At 42.5% G+C, this 21,015-nt stretch overlaps 1 protein-coding gene across 2 annotated transcripts in view; it reads right to left on the bottom strand.

Moving 5' to 3' along the window:
- Positions 1–21,015, bottom strand: part of DEPTOR (DEP domain containing MTOR interacting protein) — a 75,593-nt gene that overhangs the window by 18,181 nt on the left and 36,397 nt on the right. For both annotated transcript variants that reach the window (XM_059866029.1, XM_059866036.1), the window contains 4 exons: positions 8,919–9,104; positions 8,167–8,301; positions 4,991–5,061; positions 4,241–4,345 (listed from right to left, as the gene is read on the bottom strand). In XM_059866029.1, coding sequence (XP_059722012.1) covers positions 4,241–4,345; positions 4,991–5,061; positions 8,167–8,301; positions 8,919–9,104 — 497 coding nt within the window. The remainder of the gene's footprint in view (positions 1–4,240; positions 4,346–4,990; positions 5,062–8,166; positions 8,302–8,918; positions 9,105–21,015) is intronic.

Below are 21,015 nucleotides of genomic sequence, written 5' to 3'. Positions count from 1 at the left end.
TTTTTAGACTGATTTATCTTGCTTGCCAAACAGTTATGCTATCCTCATGTTTGAGGTGAGGTTGGCAAGGACCATCAAATGAGTTTTGTGTTTCTCTGTCGCTTCAACTTCACAAGAATCATACTGTTCAATTTTTTTCCAATTGCAGGAATATGAGGCATTGACAATTCCACTGACATCACACGGTTTTGGGTTGGTTTTCACCCTGCTGGACACTTATAATATGTGCCTTTTAGTCTTCCATGTTACAAGTCTGTAATATGCTGTTTTTGTGGCAGTACTTGAATCCTTTGGAGGAATCAGATAGTAAAGATGTTCTTTTGACTGCATGAAATGGACTTGATGACCCTGATGAAGTGACATCCATTGGCTTCTTGACACAGTGGCAACTCAATTACACTTGAGCGTTGGTTCTTATACTGCTAGTGAAATCATTTGAGAAACGTGACCTGAAATAATCATTTGTGACTGCAGATGACAAATGAACAGGCAGAAATTTTTTTAAGCTGATCTCCTCCAGCTTTTAGAGATCAGGAGAGCAGAACCATGCTAAAAGGGTTGTGGCTGCACATTACAGTTCCCAAGCTGAGCTCCAAACAGAAGGTGTTGGTACCAGTGACAACACATGGCCTTCAAACTCCCTGCTGCTGAAATGAAGAAGAACTAGGCTTGAAAAGCTTAAACAGCCACTGGCAAATTGTATGATTTGAGGACCTTAAGTGTCACAGCTATAAATAGTAATTTGCTAAGAATCAGATAGCTTTCTATTAACAGTTTGAGTAGGGCACTGATTTCTCCAGCCAGTGGGAAGAACAGATGATCAGCAAAATGAGTGAATAATTTGTCTCTCTCATAAGCCTCATACTTAGCTAGGTCTGCTTGTTCCATCACACTCTGCTGCAGTTATGTCACACTAAATAATAATGTGATGCATAATTTAAGTCACTAGTTTGAAGACAAGTTGTAACTTTTCAAAAAACACTCGCACCTTAAAAGCAGAAATGAACTTACAGAATAAATCACTAAAAAAGAGAAAAAGAGTTTTACTGACAACAGCTGGCAATATTTAGCAGTGTCATCTGCAGAGAACCAGATTTTTCAGCCAGTCAATAATGAATATTAAAGCTGGGAACTTCAAAATCCTGCTCTGCACTACTGATGACAGCAGACAGCTAAACAGAGCTGCAAATAACTTAGAAGAATACATCGCAACACTGACTCCTTTCATAGCCTTGTGTGACCTCCAGCTCCCACTTGTTAATGCACTTGCAGCAACCACTCTCCTCACAACGCTGTCACAGGCAAACACACTTCAGCAAACCAGGTTCAAAAATACTTTAATAAAGCTAATTGACTAGATATATATTGAATTATTTTCTCAGCTTCACACCTGAAACTTCAGACTGTAAGTAGTAATCCTATTTACCAGCCCCAGAAGAGATATCAAATGCTAAAGCTTATAGCCTCTCACACATCTTCAACAGATCAACTAGTAGGGATTTTGTCAGAAATAAATTGTCTGAAAATTCCTCCAGAAGAGGATGTCACACATAAGGAGATGGCAAGTGCTGCCACACTGAGGTGCACATGTGTGACAGAGCCCACGTGTCCCGGTGCCATGCCCAGGCACAGCCACTGCAGGCACCCAGAGCTCTGTCCCCAGCTCATTGAGCTTTCTACTCAGACTCTCAACTCACAGCAGTTCAGAGCAGGCCAAGAGCCCAGACAAGCTCAAACAAGCTCAAGCAAGCCACCATCAAGTCCAGTGGGTAGGTTGAACCTGCAAGGTTTACTGCTTTCTGTGATACATGGTAGAATTTTAAATGCACAAACCAAGGTCCTACAATGACATTGTAGGCAGCAGTCCTCTCTCAACAATATGTCCACCATAATGCAAAGACAGGAAAATAATGCTTTCCAAAGCAGGCAAGTGCAAAATCACAGCTTTACAAATAAAAACGTTCTAAAAACAATTACAGTGGATACATCTCCTTAGGAGGAAAATCCCAGCTGCTACTGCCAAGAACTTTTCTACAAACTGCAACACCAAGGCTTGGCTCTTCTTCAAATTCTTGCCCTTTTCATCATAGCCAACTTTCCTTGTTAGCACTTCTTTGGTGTAGCACTCTTTTTGCAGACAAAAGCCTCTTGCACTAGCCCACCAGAAGTTACCATACCCAGCCTGTTTTCAAAGTGGCCTTCCTGCAGCTTCCACAGAGGGGAATGTTTAATTTCAAGGAGCTGTCATCTAAAGCCTGTCATTTGATTTCTTTAAATTTGACAGATTGAGGAGTTCTGTAAACAGATGGATTAAGTGACATAGATTTTTTTAAAATTTCAGATACTGCACTATGATTTACATATTTATTGCTATGGGAACATCTAACAAAAGCCCTTATTTTCAAAGAAAAACACCATCTCTTCACTAGGCTAAAGGTATTCAGCATTTCCAAAAATGGGGCAACAATTTTTGTGTCTAAAGAGGAGCTCATCTCATATACAGCTATAAATTTTTATGTGCAATTCTGCTCTGAAAAACCATTTCATGTAAAGATAACAGCTTTGAAAATAATCAGATCTGTCCTTGTGTAAAATCAAGGCAATATATCCCAGTTTTACAACAGTACTTGTTCCTCTCAGGACAGTGAACTATTTTGCATTCTTCAACCTTGAATGGTTCAGGTAGACCTCTGCAACCCCATGGGATTACATATATGACACCACAGTGTTGCTTTTACAACTCAGATTTCAGAATTGCTCCACTGTACTGCTAGCTTCTATATTCAGAGAATAAAAGCTGCTGTAAAATACTAAGCTCCCAAGTTCAGGATCTAGAATATACACATGAATTAACAAATTATTTTTAAATTTAGGCCCTTTACATTTTAGGCAGATAATAATTTGAAAATTACACTCTTCATATAAAAATTGTAACGATATTTTATATTTAGGTATTGTATAAAACACATAAAAAAACTTCAAGCTCCCTCGGAACTCAAGCTTCTTTGCCAGCAGGATGTGTCTGGGTGCTGCATGCACCAACAAGCTCTGAAACTGCGATTCCCTGTCCCAGGGGTTTTGCCTATCTGTACTAAAAAAAAAGTTTCAAAGATGGTATGTTCTTGAAAGTTCTATTAAAATAAAGAATCAGCACAGCTAGAGGGCAGAAACCCCTGTCCTGCACTTGCTAAGGAGGGTCCCACGGCAGGTCTGGCACCATGCAGCAGGCAGGATGTGCATCCCTGGAGCTGCGGCCTCCAGCTTGGTGGGTGTGAATAGACAGGTGAGGGGCAACTGAGTGTGATGGGAATGAGAGATGAATTGGAAGGCTGGACAAAACTTATTGCAAACTGGGGTACATGTGGAATACACCTGAAACCTTCATCTGTGTTGCTGCTATAAAATAAAGCATGGCATAAATGGTTAGTTTAATCTTTCTGGCCATTAGAGCAGGTGTAGCAGCCAACTTAATTTTCTTGCTTTTATCTGTACTTAACATAATACTTTGCCTTTATTTTTCTATTTGTGCAAGGCAGAGATTAATTCACAGATATATGCAGGATGTGATCCAAGCCCACAAGTAAGTCAATGGGCTCTGCATTACAGTGCAAAAGCTAAAAGTGGAATGTGTATTTATTGATTCTTAAATCACTTATGAAGCTATTTCAGCTCTTTATGAAAGTATTATCTGTTGTTCTTTCCAAATTGTCTTGAATCTTAACTGCTTTACACTGAACAATGGGCTATGCTAGCTTTACTTTTACTAGGTATGTCTGACTTTGCCTGTTTCTATAAAGGCAAAGTCCAGAAGGTGCATACCAGTAGTCACAGAAATTGGAAAGTAAAGAGGGATGCTAAAATTGTGCAGAGTTGAAAAAACACATTTCAATTTAAAAAAAAAAAAATCCGTCAAAAAATAAGAACATCTCCACCACCAACACCAGCCAACCAAGTGAATAAAAACCCACTCTTCAAAAAGAAAAAAGGTCAAGAGGCAACTTGGGAAGCATAATCGAGACTCCTGTGAGAAAGAGACTTCAAGAATCTCAAGGACAGAAGAAAAGAAACAGAAGGAGGTTTAAAGACAACAGAACTCACCGTGCATAAATGCCTGAAACTGAGACAAAGGCACTCAGCACTGGAAACAAAAGCACCTCTCCCTCCCCTAATACAGGCAGCCCAAGACCTTCACTGAGTAGCACAAATTTCCCTGGGAAATCATCCCATTTTGAGAACCCACCTTCATCCCAGCCGCAGCCGCTGGCCCACTGGGGTCCACAGCCTGGATGTGGCAGGGTTTGCTGCCCCGCACCACAAAGCCCCAGCCCACGGCATCACCAACGATCTGGAAAGAAGAAAGGACATGATCCCTTTCAAGCAGCTCCATGAAATTCAAGGGGGCAACTTCTAAATGGTCCAAGTCATAATTTCAACATCTCTGTACTTCCAACATGTAGTAGAGTACAGGCTGCTATGTCACTCATAGGAAAGGCTCTATCCAAGTGATTACTCTTGCTTTTAATGAAGTTTCTTTGTTGAACTAGGAGGCTGTAAAAGCAATGCTCCCAATGGTTACGTTCAAGAATGTTTTTAAAGAAGGGCTCTAATAATGCATGTGAGTCAAATTTTCTGTCCCATCATGTAGAAAGACCCTGCTAGAAGACTTCGGTTTGGGTAGGTTATCCACTCCTGCAGAGCAGGAGCACCAGAGCAGGACCAGAACAAGTCCCGATGAATTTGTATAATACTAATCTTGTTGGCTTTATGTAATTTTACACCCCTTTTAAGTATCACAATGGCATGAAGACAGAATAAACAAGTGCTGAATCAGACCTGAAATTTGTGGAAGTACTGATAATGGAGTTTGGGATTTTGAAGTATAAACCTCAGCAAATAAAAATTTGCTCTAATCATCCTGCCAGAAAATGTCTATTTGGATTGCCCTATGCATATAACATGCAGAAAAGAAAGAAAAACAGTGGAGACATACCGTAAAAGTTTTTCTAACATAAGGGGCTCCAGGCATCAAGAGCTCATCTGCAGTCACAGGTCTCTTTAATACTGTGGAGATACAGAAATGAATATTCAATAAAAATATTCCTCTGGAGTTTCTCCTAATAAATAAGATACATTGTTGGGATACATCTTTTTGGCCCTACTTCCCATACTTGCTTTCAATTCTTGCAGACTCGCTTGAAAGAGGTAAGAGAACCAATGAAAAGCCCACAGAATAACAGTGAGTATAAATGCTGAGATCTTGAAAACTGGGGCATTTAGCCAATCTTGTTGTCTGCAATCAAAATCCCCTAAACACTATCACAAAACTCAGAAGTGGCTTTTCCTGTGTCCAGTGTTGAAACAAATGACCAGCCTTCCTGGCACAGAGCAGTTTTCCTTCACAGCTCACTGTGTGCTTGTTGGGTGCTCTCTGCTATTTCATCTGAGTTGGGTTTGAAGCACAAAACTGAATAGCAAGAACGTCCTGCGTGGGTGAGGAATTATCTCAAGAGACTTCTGCAATTGTAGGCACAGACCTACAACTCCCATCTTATCCAGGGACAAACAAAGTAGCCTACAGGTGTCTGGGATTTTAAATGAAAGGAAATACCAGTAAGTTTCTGCAGGTCCCCATTGCCTTCCCATGTAATGGCATAATTTTCCTCCAAACAAATTAAATTTGAAGTTCTGCCAGATCAAATCAATACCATCCTGTGTACCACTTTTTATCTGTCCATAAATGCTTCAAGACAAAGGACAGCATAAAGATATATTCAGTTCCCCCCATTTCCCTGCTTCACCCTTAATATTATGGCTGTTTTTCTTTTAGTGATAAATAATTTTGACAGTGTCTGTCTTTCAGTCACAAGTGGGAGACAAAATTTCTCATAGACGGTATTTGAAGATGTTCTTGAATTTCTTAATGACATTCATGGGAGCAGGGAGAATTCTAGCAGACAAACCAATATTTTTTTTTTTAACCTTTCCATGCATTTTGATAAACTGTCATTTAGCCAGTGCTGCACTTTGCAGATCATGTCTAGTCAATGTGAAAAAACTGAATGATTGTGCTCATTTGACAAGTCAGAATCTGATAAATCATCGACACAGGGCTCTCTTATGTGCCTCTCTTCATTATACCTCCAGAATATTTTTTTTTGTTTGATGATTATTTTTCTACATGATTGGTCAAGTCATGACCTGGGTGTTTTTTAAGTGCTTGCCTGCAATCGAGCTCGTCTGACAAATACACCTCTGCCTTGTGTTTATCAGCGCGTAGTTCAGCAACACGCTCTGGGTCAGGATAGCAGGAAGCTATTTGTGAACAAAGTCTCCTTACAGTGAGCAGAGGATTAAGAATTCCTTGTAACATTTACATCTGACAGCCTTATGTTAACCTATGCAAGCTGACGTGTGGATCTGTACTTGTACTCTGGGAGAAATAACCCTACATTGCCAGTAATTTTATAATTCTTAAAAATCAGTCTGTTTACAAGCCCACTGCTGTCTTCTTTCAAATATGAGTCTGTTAAAGCTATTCACAGTTTGAAAACTAGTCCTAGGGGAAAGTTTCTTCTAAAAAATTCATGCAAGAGCAACGTCAGCCTATTCTTTTCCTTCCAGTATTGTGTAATCAGCTGCATTAAAATAAACTTGTTCTCACTACTCATGGGCTGACACTTCATATAAAATCAGAACCATAAATGAACAGAATAGTTGGCATACTTTAGATAACACACACATTTATGGATTGCACATGAATGCTATTTTATCTGTCCCAGAAAATTTTCCAGAATGTAATTAATGTACTGGGGACAAAGAGCTCCCCATACAAAAGCTACCAGAGCATTTCTGCAAACTATACCTGAGAGATATTCTGCCAAAATATGATACTGTAGCACCCTTTATCTAGGGGCAAACCCCTTGGATGAAGGGGTGAGCATTCTGGAAGGTGGTGCTGAGCACCCAACAGTAACACACTCTGAGGATGCAATGGCCACTAGAACTGACAGCATTTCCTCTGCTGGGCAGCAGGTCTGCTGCACGGGTTATGGCTTCTGAGCATATAATCCCACTGAGTCCTTCTAATTATTTTAGTTCAGAGCTTCATACTGAATTCCCAGCAGAGCTTAAGCAGAGGGAAGGAAATGTGCTAAAAAGAGAGAGAGGGAAAATATCCTTCCCTTTCTGATGGCCACTCTGCACAGCAGGAGTGAAATGCACTTTAGTTCACTCCTCTCCGGAGTAAATGGTCGATGTTTTGAACAGAGTTCACCTAGTGCTTGAGGCACTCTCCTGTAATCACTTCAAATGGCAGCATCCCTCTGAAAGCAAGATTACACACATCCACTGAAGCCTTACCCCGTTGTACAGCACTCCCCACACCACTGGCAGAGACTTGGTGAATTTGAAATAATAAGGAACTCAAAGGGCAGCAGGGGCCCTCTTTGATATTCAGGGCTATTTCTGAGGGAAACAGAGAGGCTGAAACAATATCTATCTTGGTCTGTTTTTCCCTTCCCAGATGTACAGTAAGAAACAATTTTAAGTGAACTGTGCAAGAATGGGTGTGTTTAACCTTCCGGCGTGGGATAGGAAATCCTTTCAAAAGGAAAATAAGCTTCAATACTACCTCTACCTTCTGAAACAGACCAGTGTAAGACTTAAAACAAATTAAAATGTTCAAATTGTCTCTGACAGGCTGAAACAATGCTGCCTTAGTTTTTTTTTTAAAGCCTGCTGTTTTCTGAGGGGTGTTATTCCACAGCAGCTCAAGCAGTCACTGGATAGTTAAACTCTCCTCTGACTTGCACCAAAGGAATGTCTCTAGGAGGAGATTTGAATTGGTTCAGAGCTTGGCAGTGAAGAGGCAAATCTAGGCCTCTGACTGCACGTAGTCCTACGAGATAAACTGCACCTCAAACCACAATTATGGACTTGATGCAGAGATTACTGGAGGCAGACATCTGGCTTGTGTTCAACAGGACTTCAGGCTAGAAGATTATAATAGTTCCCTCTGGCCTACAAAACCTGTGACACTGTGAATTTTTAATGTATTCCTGGAAACAGAGGCTTAGGCGTGATGATAGGCATTCTTCACGTCGCCTTCTCCCCACAGAGACGTCTGCACCCTGGCTGCTGAGCATGGTAAGCCCTGCTGGTGCTCACCAGATTTGGGGTTGCAGAGCACAGGGGGACTGCTGCTGAGCGTGGGGCTGCTGCTGAAGTACCCACTGCTGCCACAGCTGCTCATGCTGCTCCTCCTCACTGCCGACACGATCTTTATCTCCTTGGTGGGACTCACTGCAAGCAGAGAGAAAACACAGAGAGAAAGGGAGATGGTACCAGTTATTAGGCCATTTCCCTGTTTCTTTAAAAAAAACAAAACCAGCAACAAGCCATGCTTACACTGTCAACACTGGGAATGGGTTAGTGTGTCCTACATTGTTAGAAGAGTCACTGCATGAGAGTAATGCTGTAACTAACAGTATGGCTGAACTCTCCCATTGCAGTGTCTTCTAAGCATTCCAATATAGAGAACTACATTTTTACAGTTTTTCTTTCAGTTCTTTCTAGATATTACTGTACTCAAATGCTGCAGGGCCCCTTCCTCTCACTTTTAATCTTCTTGAAAACTCCCCATTGAATGTATGGCAAATTACTTTAAGTCCGGGGGACTGTAACCAGTTCAGTTTGAACACAGACCCCAAATTTTGATCAGCATCTGAAATGCTGTTGCTACAGATACACCCCAGGGAGCTGTAGGTTTGGTAAAATGAGTGAATGGACAATTCCTATGAAAAGGGACATATAATACTCAGCCCTGCGTTTTTTTCTAACACTGAAACCCTTTGTCCAAAACCAATTTTTTAATGCTCCATGGAGTCACTCTATAGGCAGCAGTATAATTAATGAGTCACCTGAGAGAAAACTGGTGTGTTTCCTGTTGTCATGGTTCTGCTTGCGCAGGCAAAAGGGGCTGTCATGGCTTTCTGGCATCAGGCGCGATTTCTCAGTCAGGAGCTCCATTAATCGCCGCCGCCGCCGGAAATTCATTCTGCACTGGTAGAGCAAGTTGCTGTCCATAAAATGGTGCTTGTTGGACACTAGGGAAAGAGATGGATACAAAGTCTATGCCTGGTAGGCATAGAAAGAAATCCAAGCCTACCCATGTGCAACTTGTGCATTACAGACCTTACTGTAAGGATGCAATGCTCACAGCTCTCCTCTTCCCCTGTGCAGCCTCAGAAAGAGGAGGAAGGTGGCCAGCTTCACACAGGTGGCCTCAATATGCACCCATTATAGCAGCAATAGCAAACTAGGAATTGTAGTGGCAAATGCTGAGAAGAATCTATTACATTACTTTGATTAATGATATGCACTTTTTATTGCCCAGTGGAAAGTGAAGTACTTTACTTCTCTGTGACATGTTGCATAATGGCCCATCTCCGTCCCCAATTCCTCTGTAAGCCTTGCTGCTGCTGGCCCCACAGAGCAGATTCAGCTCCTTACAACAAGTTTTGTGTAAATTCATCAGTAAATTCATTTACGTCAAGTTTTGTGTAAATTCATCAGTCTAGGGCAGCCCCCAGAGCTCTGTCCAACTACCTTGTCCAGAGCTACAGGGCAGCAAAGAATCAAGACCTGTGTATTTCCTCTGTCTTGTTCACCACAGACACTGTGTCCCAGACATTTCCTGCAGGCCACTTCCCCGCTTCACACGGATACACAAGCTTTGGGAACAGGCACCTGGCCAAAAATCATTTCTTACATAATGAAGAAAAATCTTAATTGCAACCTGTATTGACATTGAGAGCAAACCTCAGGCTGCTGGTGTCAGAGCAGGAGCACCAAGCCTCCTCCCAGAGTGCAACATCACTATAACATCTACGTCTTCACTGCCACCAATGCTGTGATGAAAAATGCAGTAGTTGGATGGAGCTCTGTGCCAGGTCCTGAAAGTGCTTTGACTCCTGCAGGTCCTGATTGCAGGAAATCTCTCTGGAGTACTCTGCATGTAAAATAGCTGCAGTAGGTGTTTGGCAGCGTTTTTCTCCATTTTTACCCAGCTTCTGTGATCACATTCTGCAGAAATAATTTCCCACAGTTGACCTTTTCAATGAAGAATCTGGATTTTCCTAGTTTATAAATTGCATTTCTTGCAATACTGAATTGTAAGAACTGGTGGGCTGTAGATATTTATGTTTAAAGTGTAAAGAACACTGGTATGCACTGAGATCAGTCAAGTCTATGATTACATGTCTCAGTCACTTGGCCTCCTACTTCAGACACAGAACTTTTGCCTTCCTCTTTGCTCTGCCCAATACCTGGGGTCCAAAAACCAGCAGAGTCCAAGGTGCTATACAAGAACCAGAGCCTGGAGCCCTGCTGGCTGCTTTCCTTTCATTCTCATCCCCAACACAGTCTTCTTTGCTCTCACCCCTTCTGAACACTCCCTATGACTCAGGTTACTCTTCATGGAACTACAGAACTACACCACACATGACAACCTTGCAAAATAGGCTATATTTACACATAAACTGCCAGTAAGCCATTTGATGTTTGTGAGCTGAAAAATAACCTCCAAGAGGAAAAAGTCCAGTCCAGTCACCTCCAGGGATGTCAAGTCACCCAGACAATAAGGAAGATGCCAGTCCTAGATATGGTCCTCAGGGCACTGTCTTCTGTGTGGATGCAGAAACTGTCTTATGAGGTCAGACTATCTTGCAAAGAAGCGTGTCCCTTGCCTGCCTGGGTCACTGTCAGAGAGACCACTGCCTGTACAAATGGACTTCTACCTTTGGGACAAGGAATAATCAGCACACAAGAACTTTCTGAACTGCACATGCTGGTGCCCAAGCTGCCACACAGGCCACTGCCCCAGCCACATGGCAGAGACTGTAAGGGATCCCTTAGATTGCCTGGCTCTGTCAAAGATCTTTGGAAGAGCCAGTGCCACTCGGCTTTTGTCTGCTTCCTTTTGATGCTGAATCTGTTGGGTCCTCAGGGATGCAAAATGACTTTGTTAAGTAAAATTTAGCATCACAAGTACCTCGTTACTGTGTTCTGACACATTAATTATTGCAGGCACACACACTGCTGCTGTGCTCCCCATTTTGATACATATCATATGCAATACTATTAAACAGCACTTACTAACAATCACTATTTTTGAAGAACGGAAGCAGAGGAGGAGAGATTTGGCAATCTGCCTACATCCCCCAAAGGATTTGCTATCAGAGGCAGAGTTAGTACGTAGGTGTTTGCAACTACCAGTTTCATTTGAAGATCACTGACACAATAAGTAAAAGTAGCAATATCTATCAATATCTTACCACATTATTAGAATAACCTAATTTAACGGCAAAAAAAATTTTTGAGGCCATCTCAAACTCAGTCTTAAAAAGGCAAGATCTACTTATTCAGCACTACTGCGATTCATAATCTTAAGTGAAAGATGGCTCCACAAATGCTTCCTTGGAAATAGAGCTGCTGCGGCCAACCATTCACAGTGTAAGAAATACCAGTAGGGTTTCTGAGTCAGGTTAAATATTATGACACCGCCGTTTCTAACAAAAATTATTCTGTTGTTTGTATCATTAACTGAAGTGCTCCGACAGTACTCAGAATTTATGATAATCAGAGATAAACACACACTCATGCTGCAGACGTTGTAAGCACTCTGAAATTCAAGAATTACTGACCATGAAACTAGATAATGTAAATATTTTTATGCCATGATACTGAACATATTTTAGAATAACAATAATTGTTTTGAATTAAATATTGCAGTATTTATATACTTAAACTAGCAAGGCTTAGGTTTTCCACTGAAGTCATTAATCTCTGCTGTAATTATTTCAGTCCATGGAAGGGTAAATTTTTATACAATACATGAGTGCAAGTGGAAAAGCTAAGTCCAATGACTGTGTGTTGGAGAAGATTTGTATATGATTTACACAACAAAGGTTTTGTAGCCAAAATGCTTAGGATGTGTAGCATCACTTTAGAATTTGGCATGCTCCTTGATTTTCATATTTTAACCTCCTCATTTCTAAGGATAGTTCACATATGCTTGTAACATCACAAAATTTTTTAAAAATTTAAAAATAAGCTAAAAATATAAATAGGAGCAATATAGCTCAGACTGTCTCCTTGTGCATACATCATCAAATATAGTCACCAAAAGTATTACTGTGCCTCATGGGACTTTTTTTTTTTTTTGTTTGTTTGGTTTTTTTTGTTTGTTTTGTTTAATCATCTGAGTTATTCATGATTTGTGATTAAATGTCCAGGCTGTGACTCTGCCTAAGGATGAGTGTATATGGAAAGGTGTGGGAAAAGGAATTTCCACCCCATGGATCAGAAGGAAGAAGATGAGGAGGGGGAGGCAGGTGTGTGTGCTGGCTGCCTCTGAAAGCACTCCTCGGGTGCAGAGGCTGGCTTTAAGCAAGAGCCAGGAGAAGCAACACATGCCCTTGTCCTTGGTAAATCACAGTTCTGGGAATGCTGGATGCAGAGCACACACAGAGGTTGGGTTTGTTACACTGGCAGCTGCTGGGTGACAGGTACAGGTGCAGTCATGAGTGCTCAGCCCAGCTGCTTTAGCAGCCCACACTTTGCTGCAAGCAGAAGAGAAAAGTGGGATTGACCAATTCCCAAACAAATGGCACAGTGCTGAGAGTGTTGCACAGACTTGCCCAGGAGCAGTTTCTTTAAAGGTAATTTAGAGGTTGTTACCTCTGGATGTTGACTCAGAGGCAGTAGCAGATAAACTTGTGGCAGCTGACAAGGCTCTTGCTCCAGGTACCTCTCATGAAAGTTGCTGTTCTAGACAGGGATTAACATTACTACTCCTGAATTAGTTCACTGCCCTTCATAGTGCAGCATAGAAAAGCAAACTGGCACCCATTTCAGTGTGCCTTGAACAGCCAAGCCATGGCTGATGAGTGTCAGGACCTGCATTTGTACGTTCTGAGGGTGATACGAAGAGCAAGGTGCGGTGGCTTCATGCTTCTTGCTCCAGTTTAATTCAGGGCTGTTCAGGTGGCAACATGTTCATGTTACAATGTGCACCTTATGCAACAGAAAGAAATGCACCAAAGAGAGCAAAGTAAAAATAGGGCAACTAGAAACCTCCAAAACCATCAAAGTATACAAGAGCAGTTATTGTCCTGGAAGGAAAGGCACCCACACTAACATATACTCACCAATGTCGAACTTTGGAGGTAGAGTCAAAACCCACCAGTCTAATCTCCCACATAAACAGGGCACAAAATTTTTCCCAGAAAAAGAATTTAACAATTATCTTTTAATCTTACAAAAAATTCAGTCTACTCATACCTTAAAGTTTTTATTGACCACTTTATTCTTCCTTTTACAAGCTATTCAAGCCTTCAGTCTCTTGCCCTGACAGAAAATAAAGATTCAACTCAAAGCTGAGTTTGCTTAACTTTAGCGGCTAATCCCTGGATTTTGTCACGCCTTCATTAGAAGGTTATGCACGATGTGGTCCAAAATATTTGCAAAGATTTTTGTGAAGAGATGAAGCCAACTCTCAAACTTATCTTTTATCAACTGAATAAATACTACCCACTAAATTCTGACCTTTTTTAGCACTTCTGGAGTCCTCTTTGGAACTTCTTTATCTTTCCTAAAAATCCACTTATCAGAACTGCATGCCCACAATTACAGCCTCACTCCCCTTTCCTTACTGGATGTTGTTCTTTTTGTACATCCCAGGCCAGCCATTATTACTGCACTGTACTGCACAAATAGCATAAAATGGAAATAATTTGTGCCCTGCACAGCACAGCTCCACAGCAAGGAGTGGAGCCTGTATTCTCATTTCCTAGATGCATTGCCTTGTAGTTATACCATTAGCTATACAAAAAAAAAAAAAAAAAAAAAAAAACCTCTTCTGAGGTAATGACAATTTAATTAATAGAGTTCAATTAATTGTTTACTGTCTCATATATCCCTAGAGTTTGCAAATTTCATTGGCAAGGATTTTAGCTGGTCTTTCACCATTTATGTAACTGTTAAGATGAGAAAAATCAGAATATTTATTATAATTTCCTCTGTTTGGGAGCATTTAATGTTGCAGCTTTGGTGCTTCTAGTTCCTGGCTGCTTCACAGTTTCTGTTGAGATACATAAAATATAAATAGTAACATCCATGCAAATCTTCTTTCAGCTTCTGATTCTGACATAAAATCCCAGGATCTGCATGGAGCTCAAACAACCTTTTCTTTTCCACTTTTTCAAGGAGGCTGATGCACAGCAGAGATAGAAATATTAGCTTTACACTGATTACATAGGACCGAGGGAGCTTTAGAAAGTACAAAAGCCTATTTTAATAAATGGTATGACTCATGCCTGAGAAATCAGGCCATTTTCATAACTGGCTTTTCCCCCAAATCCCTCCCACCACTTCAATTCCCTATGATTTTTAGCACTGATAATCTGTGTACATCTCCACCGTGGTGATTAATGCTTTCTCCCAGCTGAAAGCTGCAGTCCCCAGCAGGACACATCCAGTGAGGCACTCCTGCTCTGCACGTCCCCACAAACAGCACTGTCACCAAGCAAGCTCGTGGCTGCAGCCAGGGAACGGCTGCTCTATGTTGAGGGAGCAGTGGGAAGGAGATCAAAGTTATGAGGAGCCAGATGAGCAGCTTTTCTCAAGAGAGCAGAGGACACATTGAAGTGTGTGGTTGTTTGTGTGAGAGTGTGCCTGTGCTAGGGTTAAGAGGAAGAGGCTATAAACACGAGCAGAGTGTATGGATTTTTCAGTGTGGATATGTCATATCTTTCTCCACTTAAACACAAAAGCAGCACTAATCTCTTTCCAGCAATGCACAACACATTTCCAAGTCTTTGCACAAGGCAGCAGCCCCAGTCAATTCAAAAGTACACTTTATCTTTTTAATGAGGTCGTTTCCCCTATTAAAATGATGTGAAATGCAGTTTGAAGTTGCAGGAGATCATTCTAGACCTTCACTATTACTGGCTGCAATAGTCTGTGCCTTCATACAGCCAGTCACAGATGACCATATCAGTTTTGACCTCTAAAGTGGTAGGATATTACCCCAAAAGAGCAACATCACGCCAAGAACAAATGCAGGATGATGAGACATACACTGACAGGCTGCAGGGGCCAGCAGGGGCTCTGGGGTTATCTGAAGGAGACCACAGCTGGAGCTGCTTCCACCTGCACCCAAAGTGTGCCCAGGGAAAGGTCTGGCTCCCGCTCCATGTCATTTTGCTTTCTACCTCCCCTCTCCAAAGCAGAACCAGTGTTTAAAAGGGAAGGAAACAAATCACCACATAAAATACAAGTTCCTTAAAAAAATGCCTCTCTCTATGGATAGCACACAGCTTGCTGAGCCAGCCTCCTCTGTGCCTCAGGCCTCTGGCCAGCAGAGTTTTGGTCCCTTGCCAGAGAAAGAGTGGAAGTGCGTGTCCACTTTGGCTTTCACAAAGCACTGGTGAGTCCGTGGGCTTGGCAAACACTGACACTGCTGAGAGCTGCAGAGCGGCTGCGCAGCGTTCAGCCAGCCCCCAGCCCAGTGCCCACCTCTGCCACAGTGCCCACCCCAGACCCAGTGCCCACCTCTGCCACAGTGCCCACCCCAGCTCACAGTTCAGCCAGCCCCCAGCCCAGTGCCCACCTCTGCCACTGTGCCCACCCCAGCCCCAGTGCCCACCTCTGCCACAGTGCCCCCCCAGCTCACAGTTCAGCCAGCCCCCAGCCCCAGTGCCCACCTCTGCCACTGTGCCCACCCCAGCCCCAGTGCCCACCTCTGCCACAGTGCCCACCCCAGACCCAGTGCCCACCTCTGCCACTGTGCCCACCCCAGCCCCAGTGCCCACCTCTGCCACTGTGCCCACCTCTGCCACAGTGCCCACCTCTGCCACAGTTCAGCCAGCCCCCAGCCCAGTGCCCACCTCTGCCACTGTGCCCACCCCAGCTCACAGTTCAGCCAGCCCCCAGCCCCAGTGCCCACCTCTGCCACAGTCCCCAGCCACTCCTGGGCTGCCCCTCTCCCACTGCACCGACACACGTGTGGCTGGAGGAGAGTAACTGGCACTTTATTCAACACTGGACAATGCTTTTCCCACTCCTCTCAAAGCCTTCCTGTTTTTCTGTTAATCTGGCACTGCAAATGCATTTTAATCATGGCACCTATTCAGATTAGTTTCCTTTTACACATTGATGAATTCCACCTGCTTGGATCTCCCACAAATCCAGGGAGAGAGACTACAGATGTTCAGTGAGCACAGAGCCCTGCATCTTGGGTCTTGGATTCTCTGCACTGCACTTGCATTTCCACCTTTTATGAATGTTTATATGCTACACAGACCATAGATAAGCCCACCTGTGCATGTATTCAACCATTACATTAAACGCTTGGCAGTGCAGCTGTACTAAATGGTATTTTTTCTTATTTGGATTACAAGGAATTCACTTTAAACAGACAATGGATCTAAGCTTGAACTGCTCTTGTTTTCCACTGATCCTCTTGCAGTATAAAACTGCAAGGCAGATTCTGGCCCTGCAATACAAAATCCAGAGAGCTGTTCCAGCTCATCCTACTAAGGATGAAGTCAGTAAGCATGTCCAGAAATAAATAGGTCCTGGAACTATAAGTAGGTCCAGAATAAAAAGCTGTGCTATAACTGTGGCTCTCTGAGCTATAACTAGGGAGGGCTTTCAATGAACTGTAGTATGTTTATGTAGTCCAAAGAAAGTCTAGACAACTTTTGTACTGTCTTGAAAGCATCAGGATTACAGTAAACTGTGAAAAAGTTCATTGGGAACTGAAATTCAGAGTATCCTGTTCTTATTAAGGTGGTATGTTCTGATCAGTGCATTAACATGTGATTTCTTCTGCCTTAAAATAGGTATGCAGATACGTGTTTCTGTATATATTTTGTCTTTCCAGCCAGTTTGCCATCTATTTGCAGTATATTTTCAAAAACACATTACTTACTCCAGCATGAAAAGCCAGTGTTGAATCACACACATTTAGCAGTCTTTTTGGTTTGTATATGAGGATTTATCATATTTAATTTAGTAAGTTTACAGAACATAGCCAACTGCTTTTCTTTGCTTCCAAATAAAGTATGGAAAGTACAGTCTGTGGCAAGGGAAGTAGAAGATGAAAAGGCCCATCTGGGTATCTCTTTTTTTTTTTCTTTTTTTTTTCTTTTTTTTTTTTTTTTTTTTTTTTTGTTGCAGCTGTTAAAAACTGAAACCCATCCTCTGTCAGAAAAATAAAATTCAATAGTTAATATGAAAAGAATTTTTCATATGTGATTTACATAAAGCATGTGGCTCTTTCAAAAACCAAATCCATTCCTGCTGTAGATAAGGACAACTGCAAGAAGAGCACAGTGAGAAGCTGACATACTAAGGAGCTGGGGGTTTATACAATTACATACAAAGTTCTTATTCTTTTACTTCTTAGAGGGGCAAAATCATGAAAAATGTGCAAAGTCGTCTCCAGATTTAGCATAAGCAGCTGAATTGCTGTGGGTGAGGTTACTGTGCCTACACATGGGAACTGCCACACAAACAACTGAGTGCTTCTGCCTGGCATCAGCACGGGGGCAACAGGACTTAAAAAAACAGAGTTGTGTTGCAGGACATCATAGACTAACTGAAGGCTTGTGTTTTACTGAGATAAATCAAGGCATCATCTGTAAAAATGTGATGTTTTATAATTTTTAGCTTAATGAAAACTTGGATATATTCAAGGGCTGATATGATTCGGGTTTTAGATCAACTAGAAAAATTGTTTTAAAAAATATATGTGTTGATTTTGGAGAAAAAAGCCTACAATCAATTAAGTCAAGGATTTATGGTATGCTTCAATGATACTTGTAAACTTCTATCTGCAGTTGATATTTCCAAAAAAGGGGTTCCAAAATCAATCTTGAATTAAGGAAGAGTACATTTCACATACATGGCAAGTTTTCACTTGCAAGTGAATCATAATCAGCTAATCATAGGCAGTTGGACATCTAAGGTAAATATAGCAGCACATACTTCATTATTCACAGCAATTTTAGAAGGAAAGCTTTTCAACAAAAGCAAGAGAAATAATACCTCAGATATTTAATCCACTTCCACAATTATAACAAACTTTCTATTGCATCATGTGTCTTGATGTTTAAACAAAATTCATTGATCATCTTCAGAAAGAAAAATCTAGTGTATAAAGGTACAGAGTCCTTGCAAAGAATAGGTACAGTTAAATATAGATGTAAGACTTTCCTGCAGAGACATGGACATAGCACGTGTCAACATTTACTGTTCTCACTAAGTCACTACAAAGTGTTGGTTTTTGTCTCAGAAAGTAATTTGCACAGTGGAGTTTGCAGATAAAAGATTAACTCTTGAAAGGAGATAAGCACCTGCTTCTGTGCTAAGCCAGCAGAACACGTCTACCTTGAACACATCAGATCTGATCTAGTGCAATTACCTCAATAAAACTTTTTAAAGTTGAAAGGTATTTTAAAGGAGGGTGGAGGCCAAAGATACTGATATCATGTCTAAGACTTCTTACCACCTATTTCTTACCATCAAAAAATCCTAGCACTGACAAAATCATATAATCATTTAGGTTGGAAAAGACCTCTAAGATCATGAAGCTCAACCATTAACCTGACATTGCCGAGTTCACCACTTAAGTGGTGCCAAGTTCACCATGTCCTTAAGTGTCACACCTACACATCTTTGGAATTCCAGTAGGGATGGTGACTTCATCAATTCCCCTAGGCAGCTCCAGTTCAAGACAACCCTTTCAGAAAAGAAATTTTTCCTAATACCCAAACTAAACTTGCCCTGGTGCAACCTGAGGTCTTTTCCTCTTGTCCTATCACTTGTTATCTGGGAGAAGAGACCAACCCCACCTGGCTGCAGTCTCCTTTCAGGGAGTTGGAGAGAGTGACAAGGTCTCCCCTGAGCCTCCTTTGCTTCAGGCTAAACACCCCCAACTCCCTCAGCTGCTCCTCATCTGACTTGTCCTCCAGACCCTTCCCCAGCTCTGTTGACCTTCCCTGGACACACTCCAGCCCCTCAATGTCCTTCCCATAGTGAGGGGCCCAGAACTGGGCACAGCTCTTGAGGTGTGGCCTCACCAGTGCTGAGTACAGGGGGACAACCCCTGCCCTGGTCCTGCTGGCCACACTGTTTCTGATCCAGGCCAGGATGCCATTGACCTTCTTGGCCATCTGGGCTCAGTTTCTTTTCCAATGGGCACCTTTCCAGTCACTCATCTCCAAGCCTGGAGTGTTGGATGGGGCTCCTTGCATGGGGTTGTTGTGACCCAATGCAGGACCCAGCCTTTGGCCTTGTTGAACCTCACACCACTGGCCTTGGGCCGCCACTCCGGGCTGTCCAGATCCCTCTGTAGAGCCCTCCTACCTCCCAGAAGATCAATACTCCCAATCAACTTGGTGTCATCCATAAAGTCACTTTTGCTGCCCTTGATCCCTTGATAAAGTTCTCCTTAACAAAGATAATTAAGAGGGCTGGCCCCAATACTGAGCCCTGGGGAATACTCCAGGCCTGGCCATCCAGACAATTTTTTGCCCTGTGAAGAGTGCACCGATCCACACCATGGGAATACAGTTTCTGTGGAACGTCAGGAAACAGTATCAAAGGCTTTACTGAAATCCAGGTAGATCAGGTGTTCCAACGAAGACAGCTGCTAGACTGTCATCTCTAAAAGAGACTCTTACACCCCTCAATCACTGAGGAGAGCAAAGCCTCACCAGACCTATTCTGCTGCTGGTCTGAGTCTGGGAATCCATACCCCAACGCCCTGGAGCAGAGTGGACAGCCACTGCAAAATGCTTCTTGCTGAACCATGCTGTGGTCACTGCTCAGGGAAGATGCTGGGGGCATGTCAGGGAAGAAATCACATCAAGCACATGGACTTGAAGGTCAGCAGCAGCTTGGGAAGCCACAATTACAAAAGAGACAGAATGTGATCTGGCATGAGAAGATGAGTCCAGCTGCTCAGGCCCCCATTTCTCACAGGCTCAACTGGCAGCACACACGGTACCATCTGTGGTACAAGGAATCTCTGTGTGTTTACATCCCACAATACATTGAAAAGTATTAATAAATGAGCTATGGTTTCATTGCTGCCATGGAAGAAATGCAAGTATTTATCTTGCAAGTTGTAGGTGCCATCCTAAGACAGCACTGGTTTCTCTTAACAGTATTAATCAGATTTAAATTCAACTTATTTATCACTGGAGATTCCAGACTTTAAAAGTTTCTGCAAGGCAGGCAGATGTTTCTCCATCCCTCAAGCTTTCATACCCAATGAGTGCTTGGAGGAGGACAGGAAGACTCTGCCTGTCATGTCAGCAGTGCTCTGCTGTTGTGGCTGCAGGTGCAGGGTAAGTTCTTCAGAAAGGGCTATAAGCAAGTATGAGCCAAAAATTATGCCATAAAGAGCTCTGTGAATATCCTCTTTTGTCCTTGGACATCTCAGTATTCACACATAGTCACAGCCAGCACCCACACACAGTCACAGCCCTTTCTCAGTATTCTGTTTTCCAGACTGAGAAAGGGCTGTGACTTTGTGTGGGTGCTTACACTGTCCTCCACCTGCACCCAAACCATTCTTGCTTTGGCCTGATCTACCTGGGAGCTGGCAGCTGGCAGAGAACTTCTTCTCCTGCTGCATGTGAATTTTGACCCCACTAGCTAATCTGTCCCACCATGCCCATACGAAGAGGAGCTAAGAAAGATCCAGTCTCCTGGAAGAAAGTTTTACCTATTAACATTACCAAGCTCTACATACCTCACCAGATGGGCTTTTCTACAGCTGAGAAATGTGTTCTGCACACCTTTTGTCCCAGCCTTTATGTGCATCACCAAACTTATAACTCTTCCCACAGTCTTTATTTCTATATTCTGGATAAAGGCCACCAGTGTTCACAAATGCCAAGTAAATACTGGCAACTACAATCCCAACACCAGCCTTCAAGAAAT

The sequence above is a fragment of the Haemorhous mexicanus genome, chromosome 1, assembly GCF_027477595.1.
Source record: "Haemorhous mexicanus isolate bHaeMex1 chromosome 1, bHaeMex1.pri, whole genome shotgun sequence".
Classification (NCBI taxonomy): Eukaryota; Metazoa; Chordata; class Aves; order Passeriformes; family Fringillidae; genus Haemorhous; species Haemorhous mexicanus.
This window is presented reverse-complemented; position numbering and strand designations above follow the sequence as displayed.